Source organism: Equus przewalskii, chromosome 22 (assembly GCF_037783145.1).
Source record: "Equus przewalskii isolate Varuska chromosome 22, EquPr2, whole genome shotgun sequence".
NCBI classification, from domain to species: Eukaryota; Metazoa; Chordata; class Mammalia; order Perissodactyla; family Equidae; genus Equus; species Equus przewalskii.
This window is the reverse complement of record NC_091852.1, coordinates 16568858-16581003: the sequence shown is the minus strand read 5'-3', so window position 1 is coordinate 16581003 and position 12146 is coordinate 16568858. Positions and strand designations below refer to the sequence as shown.

Genomic DNA, 12146 nt, shown 5'->3' with positions numbered 1-12146 from the left:
AATAATCAGAAAGTGATGGGGCAGAGATGAAGAAATATTATATGGACAGGGGCCCTCTTCCCCCCCACCTTTTGAATTAGTGTGAGAAATTAAAGAATTGGGGAAGGAATGGGAAAATGGAAATGAGTACAGAACACATAATAATCACATCGTTTACTGTGTACACGGTAGGGTACTAAAGTGCTTTACTATTCATTAGCTCATTCAATTTTATTGTGTATAACTCAACAAAGTAGATATTATTACTCTTCTTTTATGAATAAGGAAACTCAAGTTTAGCAAGGATTCTTCAATTTTGGAAGACACACTGCTAGGAGGGGTAAAGTCAGAATTTGAACCCAGATGTTTCCTAGACATCTAATCTCAAAGTTTTTTGAGCAGGCGAAGCTACAGTGCCCTCAAAATGCTACAGGGGGTCAGGGATGAGCCAAGATCAACAGACAGTGCCACTGGAGATGGGATCAGGGAGCAAGAACCCCCGACCCAGACAAACTGGAGAAGCGAGCAGGTGTGGGATTCAGAACTGCTCCACAGGGAGCCCCTACGGCAGAAGGTTTAGAATGCCATGCTGAGGAACTTGTACCTCTCTGCCTTTACCTCCTCTGCTGTGATTTCAACCTATGACTTCACCATCTTTTAAGTTACTGCCATGTCTTGAACATTCCCAATTGTTTTGTCAACAAAATCCTGAATGTAGGATTGGTTTTCTCCTATGTCAGTTAGGGGTGTGCAGAACACAAACTTTTTCTATTCTGTGTACATAAAAAAAAATGTGAAAAAGATATATATTTCTTTATCTAATTTAAAAAAGATCAAGAAAAATAAAATTTAATTTTCTACCATTTCAGTTTTCTATGAAAATGTTTCTTTATATGGAGTGGCTAATGAGGAGAACAAAATAATCAAATTGGTGTTTACTCACTATCTAGAATGTTTTTCTTGCTTCTCAATCTCCCAGGAGCTAAAAAGGTAACCATTCCTCAAAACCCAGAACAAGTTCTAGCACCCACATAGACATCATTAGCCCCTCCTGTGAATGCCCTTATGTACTTTGTACACATTGTAGTATCTTATCACAAACTGCCTTGTGTCTTATTTGTGTCAGTAGCTTTATAAAAAGAAGTTTATTCATACTCCTTATCCTCTATACCATATACTAGCAGAGGCAGGCATTATATTTTGTATTGAACATCTAACAATGCCATATAATCTAATAGAATGACTCAAGAACTTTTTTGCTTGATATAGTATGATTTCACCACTTTCTTTTGCTTGCAATAGAAAAATCATCTCAACAGATGGGACTCCATTCTCCCAAACTCTACCTTCTAAGCTGCTCACTCTCTCCCTCCTGCCTTTCCTCACAATCCTCATGGCTGGGGCCCTGTTCCTTAACCTTCTAGAAGGTCAAGCTGGAGCCAGAGAGGCAGAAAAGGTAGGCTGGGCCAGCAGTAACATCCAGAGAAGCTGAGCTGCTGGCTCCCTTTCAGAATGTTCGGGGAAGAGAGAGCCCCAAATAAGGAGCTAAGGGTAGGGCTCGGCTATTTATTTTCGTATTCTACAGGATAAAATTACATTCATTCATACAAATCACTGTGGCCTAATTTATATTTTCTGTCATAAACTTTACTAATCATATGACCAAGTCTAACTGGCCATATTTCTCATCCGGGAAAGTATAATGAACACACTAAAAAATTGTTTACTCCAGTTCTTCTGAGTTTCTAGCAGGTATTTCGTTTCATCTCAGCTACATCTGCTTATGTTCTATAAACATGTTTGAGGCTAGAATAAGGAATAAATCATCAGAAAGAACTTCTGTTTGAAGGAAATGTCGGCTTAAACACAGTTACATAAAACATGCTCCTGACAGCTGGAGATGCAGACATTCTTAACTACTGGCTTGAATAAATGATGTTACCTCTGTCGATCCCGTGAAGGCCACTTTGTCTATATCCATGTGAGAAGAAATGGCTGCCCCTGCAGTAGGCCCATAACCGGGGACAATATTCACCACTCCTGGAGGAAACCCTGCCTAAAAGATAAAAAGTAAAAAAGTGATGACACTTGAGAATTTAATTCTATGAATAAAGAGAACAGTATGGGATCATGGCTGCCTCTTTTTGCTAACCTTATCAGTTTCTCTACCAAGAAAAATTCACTTAAGTGGTTTTATTATTTTTTATTGTTATTTCATTACTTAGCCCACTTAAAATAACCTCAAGGGTTGCATGATTGACGGACCGTTTCTCCTCAGGCTAAGTCCATGTTCAACTTTTATGCATCGTTGCTCCAACGGTGCGGTGGCCGTCTCAAATTTCATAATAGCAATGCAAAAAGACAGCATGTGTAACAGTGTTTGGTAAATTACTCACAAAGAGGAAAAGCAATGTGTTTACTATCCAATCAGCAAAAAGAAGCAGCTAAAGAGATCTCACATTTTCAGTTTCTAGCTGTTGATTGCTTCGGGCGTAACAACTGGGTTGCCAATTCCCACTGGCATCATTTAATCAGTAAAATGCTGGTAAGTACAGTCATTCCCTTTACTGTTAAGCTTCACAGAATTGATTTCATTCCTAGTCAAAGAATTTTCAGGTAGAAAACAGTGTGGCAACTGAGATAGGCACATTAAAATTTCATGTTATTTGCACCAAAATGCTTCATTTTGACATCTCTTTTGCCTTTTTTCAATTTGAAGCAAATAATATTTTTAAGATATGGGTTCAAATTTCCTAAATTTAAGTTTCTAGTGACTTAAGCTTGTTTTCTAAGTTTTGGTAAGGTATGAAAGACAAACGACAATAAATTATTTGCAAGAAAGACGATATTAAAGCAATCTGCATAGTTGATGAAAATAAATTTGCCAGTTTTTGAGCAAGAAGGTAAATGCAGAGAAAATCATAACAGAAAAGAGAATATAAACATATCCCCTCATGGGTAGATGTGTTTAAAAATAATGTGACCCAATATTACAAGCAAGCATACTGGCACAGAGGCCTACAACCTTTGCATGGGCTATTTTAAACAAATTTGCAGAACTTCCAGGCCATTAGTCCAAATTACATTTCAACATTTGAAAGAAAGCTATATCAATTTCAACACGAATTTGCATTCATGAAAGTTTGGCAAAAGAAACAAAGAAGTGATCATAAGGTGACTGTTTGACATGAAGCCTTTGAGTCTGGCTTCCTGGTTCCACTTGGGTGGAGGTTCACTTAGGCTGACTGACAGAAATTCCAGCTGGCAGCCACACTAAATACATCTGCCCCACTGGACAGGAACTGCTGAGAGATGACGCAGTTTATAGGAGCACCAAATGAGGTCTTCCTAGTGTAGAGTAGGACTCCTGAGTTCTTGTGCAGCCTTTGACTTAGGAAACTCACCTCTTTTATTAAAGTTGCCACATGAAGCGCACTGAGAGGAGTTTGCTCTGCCGGTTTGACAACCACCGTGTTTCCGCAGCTAAGGGCAGGCGCTATCTTCCAAAGGAACATGAGCAATGGGAAGTTCCACTAGAAAGCAATAGATAATAATAGAGTCTTTGCATTGCTGAAAGTCACATTCTCCAATCTAACTTCTACACTGTATACTCCTTGTAGATGTGAAATAATAATTGTAGTTCTGTTTAATCATCTGGTGTATTTTAATGAAGCTCATTGCTAAAAGCAACTTGTAAATGCGCTAAGGCTCCAAATCAACTAGATAGGAGAAGGGGACAGGAGAGAGCTGTAAAACTTTATCAGGTGCTGTTATTTTGAGTTCTTTTTCTACGAGGAAAAAAAATCACTGCATGGTTTAGAAATCAAGATTCATTCACTATTAAACATATTGTAAGTTATCTGTAAGTGTTTAAAAGGTGTGATTATTTCTCCCTCCCTGTAGATCATTTACTCTAACTATTTCCCCAATAATAATATTTAGTAATGTTTATTTCTAGGACAAATATCTTGCTAAAGACAAAGAAGGTCTAGGGTCTGCAGGCTGAGAGCTTGGTTCACATCTCAGGTCAACCACTGACCAGCCATGTGGACTCAGACAAGTTCCACGCTCTCCATGCGTGACTTCATCACCTGTAGGTGCCGATCAAAGTCCCCTCTACTTCAGAGGGTTGTCCTGAGGATTTATCCAGAAAGTGGGCCAAACGCTTAGCAGAGTGACTGGTTCTTCATAGGCATGCAGTAAATATTAGCTAGTATGAGTATTCAGGATTGTGTAATTTTTATGAATTTTATTGAGATTTTTGAATTAATGAACAATTTAATTCAAAATGTTGATATGTATACACTTCAATCTTATTGAAGCAGAAGATAAATCATTGCTACTTCCTCATCTAAGAACTTCAGGACACTTTACCATCTTTTTATTTGTCCTTTTTGAATGTCAGTTAATGTGAAATCATTTAGATAGTCTTCTATTTGTTGGGCTTACAAGAAAATCTTCATGATTCTGCTGAAAAATACTACCTTCTCGAAGAGGAATTTAAATGATCAAGGCCTCTTATCTAAAGGTAGGATATATTCCATACAGTGCTCCAATAGTTTCTTCCATTTTAATTAAAAAGTTTCATTTAGGATTTGAACACCCTGGTTGCTACATTTCTCCCTGATGAGAAGTCCCAATGAGGAGACAGAAAAAGCTGGAAAGTAGTAGGTCATACAACATTTCACTAAAATGCTGTCCTCAGCACATGTGCCAGTGATGACCACTTTGCATTATACATGGAAAGCATGAGTCTTAAAAAGAGTCTATAATACAACTTTTTAAAAACAAACAATAGAATAAAAGGTAAAGATTTGTTGATGCGGTAATACTGAAACACACTCGAGAGATATGCCAGGGTATGCATGGGTTTCTGGACTACCTAATTCATATCTAAGGAGCTTAGTCACAGAGAGACCCAAGTTCAACATTAGCACATTTAGCAAATATCTAAGCATCCAATTGTGCTGGAGAGAGTTTCATTACCAAATAAAATAGAATTAGAACTTGTTTTTTTTTTAAGATTGAAAATTGTATAGAAGACCAACTTACAGGAAGGATTTGGCCACACACACCAACAGGTTCGTGTCTTGTATAAGTAAAAAAGTTTCCATCTGGAAAATAAAACACACAATTATTTATAGACATATGTGCTTGACATTCCTAGAATGGTGGTTTTGGGCTGATGTGAGAGGAAGATGTAGACAATAATTAAAAAGAAAGAAGAACATATCTTTAACTATTTACAGAACGAAAAATTGAGGGCTCAAATGGTAATTTGAAATGAGGTAAACTGAGTTAGGTCAAAGCAAAGATGCAAAATTGGAAAAGATCTGAAAGATATTTAATTCTGTCTTTCATCATATGAGGGCTGTTTTCTAAATTACCCTTTTTCTCAAAGTTTCATCTTTATTCTCAAAGTTTACTTTCTTTCATGATAAAGGAAGTAAAAGGTACGTAGCTAAGACAAGAACAGTTAGACTCCTGTTTCTGGTAGCTCTGAGTTCTACCAGTAATGGAACATTTTTTAAGTAATATAATTTTAAAAATAATAAAGTTAGAAAATAGTAGAATTAAAAAATATCTCCCTATGAGCAATAAGCCTTTCCTACTGGCTTGTTCTAAAATGTTTTGTTTTCTTTTTTTGCCTACCAAACAATAAAAGCAAACTCTCTTAATCTATGGGGGAGAAATGGCTGAAGTAAAAGACATGCCTTTTCAGTCTGGATTTGATTGACTCAAATGCCTCAGAGTTTGCTGTGGTCATCCTGAGATGACATTGTGCTTTATATTCTGTTCTGTTCCAGTTCCCACAAAAGATTCCTGGCTATCACAGCATGAAGACTTTTTATCAAGATCTATTTGTAATTTGAATGGCTTCTCCCATTTTGTCAAAGGGTAAGTAAGGTAAGAGTTTCTAAAATAGCCACATTTCTTGGTATCACCGTGTTCTCAATCACCCCTTTTAACTTCTTGGCTATCACTTCTAACCTGTGGATGTTCCTATTAGATTGGAAATGTCCATCAGGGCCAGTCCTGGAGGGTGTTGTATTTCTATAGTCACTAAGTTTATATGAATTAAATTCTACCCATCTTGCTTTCCAAATTGATGCTTTTTCATATTCCTATCCCATTTTGTGCATACTCTACTAAAATACTAAAACACATACATGCATATTCACTCATACAAATTCTTAATCAGGCTATAAACACAGTCCCATCTTGCTGTAAGCTATTTGAAACATTCAATTTGAATTGGTTTGTTTAATTAATCTGCTGTAACTATACTGATTTAGAACAGGCACAGATGAGCATAACTGACTCACACTGGAACATGCAAAGAGGCTCAAATAATTACATTACAGAAAGGGTATAAATGTCACTATTGGAATAAAATCCAAATAAATAATGTTGGAGGCCACCTTTGAAAAAGTTGGGTCCATAGAGAGACAGTTGCTTTAAATCAGTAATTGTGGGCTTAAGAATGTTCTTACTTTAATATTTTCTAAAATATCTATACTGTTCTTTTCTGCATGATTATGCTGAAAAAATTTTAAAAGCCATTTGATGAATCTTAGCAGAACTTCTGGGTTCAGAACTGCATTGTCTCAAAGTCGAGGAGTAAATAATTTTGCCTTATTTGGTTGACATCTTTAAAAGGGAGAGTTTGGAATTAATCAACACTATAGCAATCTCCTCACCCATCCCCAGCCTTGGTGCTTCCCAAAGCTGCTTACCACTTGGTATTGTGCGTCCCTGGATCTTGTCAGCCCAGCCTGCACAGTAGCGTAATGTTTTTAAGCAGCCTCCTAAATCCATCAGATAGGCATTGGAAAATAGTTTTCCACCATTCATGGACTCCATTGTCTGAAAAAGAGATCAAATCCCAAATTTAAACTTCTACAAAAATTTTAGGTTAAAAAAAATATAGTCAATATTTTGAATGATCATGTGTTAGAGAATTTTGTATAAGGAAGAAATTCTATGTCATCTGTCTAACCTCTTCTTTTTAAAAAGGAGACTGAAAAAAAGAGTTAAAATAACCGCTTATGGTCTCATAGCAAGATCTAGGTAGAAAGGATAGGGAGATTCTGGTTTCTAAACCTTAGTGTTCCTTCTGTCTCATTCTAAATGTGCTCCAGCCAATCAACTTTCTAGGAATTGATCACAATTTGATATGCACACAGCTGGTGAGAGTGGCACCTAGCCTCCTTAGTCAGATAAGAGTTTCAGCAAGATTTCACCTATTGTATCATACAACTGTGGGTGGCAATTTAGTGTCAGTGACTATTAATAACGCCTCAATAATCAATTTTAATTTTTGCATTCCATCTGGATATAACCAATCAATTCACACAAACTTAAGTGACATCTGGATCTTTCATTCATAGAGTTTCTTCCACAGAATTTTTAATTGTGAAATTTCCAATTTTGCCACCATTATCATAATTATTGTTTGAATGGTCAGGCAGTAAAGTTCAACATTTTCTAGTTTAGTGCTCTAACCATTATAGGATAGCCTATTTCCTCTTTTCCTCCTATCCTAAATAGAACTTTATAGAGCTCTTTGGGACCTACTGTTGTGCTGGGGCGGGAATGTACCAGTGATAAACTCTTAAAGCTATTTCTCATCAATTACATAATCTTGTATCTCTACATGATAATGCATGCCAACTCAAAATTTAATCAAACATGATTTTTGTCTTAGGATCTTAGGCTCACAGAGGCAGTCAACACTCTACAATCCAAAGATCAAATGAATAAGAGAAGCCATGTTTTAGTAAATTCTGCTTTCTTCCTACAGGACATTTGGTTAATGGAGTTTTGATGTATATAGTTTCTAATTACATATTTTTGTATACTTTGAATTATGCTGAATCTTTGAGTAAAAAATGATGCTTTGATTACCTGTAATTGCTAATGTTGATTTTTTTTAAATTTAGGCCTCTTCGTTACTGCCAGTTTAAGGTTCTAAAGGTAATAAAAATAAAAATTTGCTCTGAAACCTGATCTTGATATTGATTTGTGTTAAACCGGCTTCACTGTCATGCCCAGCTGAGAAGAAAACAAGGAAACAGCTCCCATATCCATTTTATGTGCTGGCTCACCTAACTGACAAAATGTTTGGAAAAAAAAGAAGCAATAAACATAAAAACAGAATTTTTATAAACATATGAATGATTGGATCTTTTTCTTTATTCTTTACTTTTTCATGTTGATAATTTGATCAAGACCATTGTGAACAAACACATTTCAAGAAGAAAAAAAGTGGCCACTTATTAGGCATCTTGTCAGGCTAGAGCAAGGTGAAATAAGATCTATTTTAGGTAAATATTCTGAGAACCTTTAGCAAACTTTACGAGATTTTCCACTAAAAGAATTCGGTGGTCAAATAAGTTCGAGAAACAGTATATTATTCTAGGATATTCACATTTTTGTGATCTTGTTAAAGACTCTGAGAAATTTTAGAAAAAGGAAAGAAATTTTTTAAATTTGGTTTACTCAAAGTTTGTCAGTTTTTGGCTGTAGAATCTATTCTGGGAGCAGAAATTAACATCATCCAGAACTAGAGTGCAGATTACTTACTATCTGAGCATTAGCTCAAACGGTAACGTTCCCGTGTGAGAGAGCTGGTAGATCAAGTCTCTTTGTTTTGTTTGTAGAGAGCTTGACGAGTGATCACTAAAACCAAACAACCTGCCAATCCAAGCAATAAATGTTTTCTAGAGATCTGGTTATCCACCCAGTTTGCCCAGTTTGGTTAATACTCACTGCCAGGATCAGCCGGTCTCTTTCAACTAAATCAGCCAACTTGTATAATAGCCGGCCCCTCTCAGAAGCATCCATGGTACGCCATGGAGAGCCAAGCTGAAAAGCTTGTCTTGCAGCTGCCACTGCTTTGTTAACATCCTCCTGCAAGTCAAAGGGAATCCAATTCAGCAGGCTGCACATAGTTACAAATCCAATGGCAACAACCCTATAGAATAGACTAAAGCTCCTCATGAGCAGGTACTGTGTCTTCATTATCTCAGTCTAGTACGTTGTTCAAACTCAACTACCATGTATTGGAATTACACCTGCTACCTAATCTTTAGAATGATGAGTTCCACACACATAGGACATTCTTGATCTCCCAGAACAAAATTATTATGTTTTAATAGTTGCTATCATTTGAGTGCTTACCAGGTGTCAAACAACGTTCTAGTTACTTTACACATATTAAGTCACTTAATTTCAATTATTTTATGAGACAAATACATCGTCCATTTTACAGATGAAGAAACTGAAGCAAAGAGAGAGAGATGTATCCAAAGTCAATAGATGAAAGTGGCCAAACTGAGTTTTAAATGGATCCCATCTGACTGGAGAGCCTTTGCTCTTCACCACTAAATTAAAATCCTTTGGTGATTAGATTACCAAGAGTTCTAGGCAAAGCTCAAGATCTAAAATAGTGAATCACTTCTTTGATCTCTAGTGATTCTACAGCCTGTGCACTCTCACAAAGAACTTGCTGAATTTTGTTTCACTGTTGAAGATTAAACATTATAAACATGTGCTCATTCCTTTTGTGCGGAGGGAAAAAGGTACAAAGGTAGTGGAACTGATATAAAGAAGGGTCTGTACGTGACAACCTCTCATTTCCCAACTGGTACAAAGAGATCCTTTTCAACCCCTAACTCAGTAAAGAAGTCAGTTTCTTCTTATTAAGGCACTGCTTAAAATTACACTAATTCAGGCAAAAGTCAAATCAAATCATTACACACTAATTCTAGCCTCCTGGTGTTCATTCATGTTGTATTCACTTATGCTCTTTTTTCTGAATGAAGTTTTCTCCTCCTATTCTTTCCTAGTCCACCTCAATTACATACTTTTCCCTGGCTACTCCATTCCCTACAGAGCCCTATTCAGATCTCTTCTCAGCTCCTACATAATGTAACTACTACGAAAATCATCACTTCTTCCATTCCTACTTCATAAGTTGTTTGTTTTCCATCATCACTTGCAAACACCTTAAAGGCACAGATTATTTCAATGTTCCTTTGGATATAGGACTGGTCACTACTTGGAGCTATGTAAGTTCAACAAATCATGGCTACATCCTAGGTCAGTAGGTTGTCTTTTTTGCAGGAGACATAATTTCCTTTGAGAATGTGAGGGGAAAATTGTCCTAACATTTTTTAAGTTGCCTGTGATTAAGCTGAAACCCATTCAAGGATGACACCACCTGCTTCGGGAGGCATGGATCTCAAATTAATATCCTCTGCCCTAGGCTGTATTCAATTCAGAAGCCCAAACTTACAAGTCTGCAAATGAAAATGTAAACAATTTTTACAGTATTTATCACCACACTCAGATGATCTGGAGCAAGAGGCATATTTTAGAAGTGTAATCTGGTCTATTAAGTGATAATATTTGCAGACTATAAGAAGGATTCTTTCTCTATAACGCATCATACATGTGTGTATCTCACTGTGTAACTTTTGAGAGAATGATGAGTATATACAATAAAATATATGCATTATTGTTTGCCCTTCCTGAGAAATATATATGTAGTCATATTTTGGGCATTCAGTTAATCACATTGATTGCTTATATTTGGACAGTGTTTTATGCCATAGGTTCCAAACTTTTCCAAGGTATATTTGGAGAGCACTGTTTGAAAAAAAATCAAGCCACAAGAATCTGAAATTGCCAGCATGATCTGTGGATACCACAGCTTACAAAATATATGCTGCTCTGTGTTTCAACAGATCTGTGTGACACAGCTTTCATTTGGATCCTTCTGCTCAGTGTTCCGCCATCCACCTTAGCCAAACATGGTTTATCACAGGCATCCTGGCCTCTCAAAGGAATATGGAGAGACTGGCTTCATGACAAGTAACTGCCATATGGAAAATACATTCCTGGAGAATGCTACTATAAATAAAGATGTTTTTGTGGGTATGTCCTTTGGATCATGCTCCTCCTTTTCTCACATTTTATCTTTTATCTTGCAGGGGCAGAAATAGAATAATGGTAGTTAATATACAGCTTTGGAACAAACAATCTAGATTTGAATTCTGGTTCATCACCTATTAGCTCTGTAAGCTTTCAGGCATCTATCCATCCTTCCATCTAAAGATTTGCTAAATACTCTATTCTGTAGCATCAGGCTGCTTTATTTATTTAGGATGCTATTTATTTGGGATGCTTTATTCAACATCAGGCTACTAATGATAAAATAGTGAAGGAAGGAGATAGCCCTTCTGAAAATTCCAATTGAATGGGAGAAATATACAACCAGATAATCATTCCAGTATACTATTATAGACTGTGAAAAATATTTTTACGTGAAATATATTGTGATGTGACTTCTCTAAGCTTCAGTTTTCTTATCTTTAAAATAGGGATAAGTTACCTTCCAGAGCTGTGTTGAAGATTAAATAAGGTAACACTTGAAACACATTTTCTATGTGACAGACATCATGTTAAGTGTTCATTAAATGACAGCAATTGCTATTGTAGTTGTAGCCGTCAAAACAACCTTAAAATAACCCTCAGCAGTTCTGGTATATTTTAATCCTTCCTTTCAGTTTTCACTGCTCTGGATTATTGTAGGCCATTATTATCTCATACCGTTGCTAGTCTTCCCAAGTCCATCGTTTTTCTCCCCAAACTATCTTGTTTATTGTTACCAGGCTAATTTTCCTCAAATAATTTTATCTTATCACTTTCCCTTTCAAATATTTGCAACTCCTCCCTTTTGCCTACAGTCCTAAGGCCAAACTCTTCTTTCTGATTTTCAGGGTCCAATATTTTGGGTCACCGCCTCACCTACCCAAACTTGTGTTCAAGTTTTTCTACTCTGTGTAGTTCAATGCCTTCTCATCTTTGCTCCTACAATTCTCCTTGCCGAGAACGTTCTATCAACACACCCTTTTACTTTCAAAATCCTACATATTCTTTTAGACCCAGCTCAAATATTACAGCTTACTTAAACCCTTGCCAAACTAATCCAGCTTGATAATAGCTGCTAGTTAAGAGTCTACTAAGCTCCAGGTACTAAGTTAAATCCTTTATAACCCCACAATTACTACTATTGTTATGCATCATGGACCTTGCTTTGTAGGACCTGAAACTTAGCAGACAGTAGAACCAAAGTTTGATCTCACACCTGCCTCCGAAAT

General features: G+C 36.5%; 1 protein-coding gene across 1 annotated transcript in view; it reads right to left on the bottom strand.

Moving 5' to 3' along the window:
- ALDH1A1 (aldehyde dehydrogenase 1 family member A1) overlaps positions 1 to 12146 on the bottom strand; it is a 53260-nt gene that overhangs the window by 23421 nt on the left and 17693 nt on the right. The window contains exons 3-7 of the mRNA XM_008541215.2: positions 8752 to 8892; positions 6717 to 6846; positions 5032 to 5093; positions 3384 to 3512; positions 1922 to 2035 (exon numbers count right to left, since the gene is read on the bottom strand). Of these exons, the coding sequence (XP_008539437.1) occupies positions 1922 to 2035; positions 3384 to 3512; positions 5032 to 5093; positions 6717 to 6846; positions 8752 to 8892 (576 nt within the window). The remainder of the gene's footprint in view (positions 1 to 1921; positions 2036 to 3383; positions 3513 to 5031; positions 5094 to 6716; positions 6847 to 8751; positions 8893 to 12146) is intronic.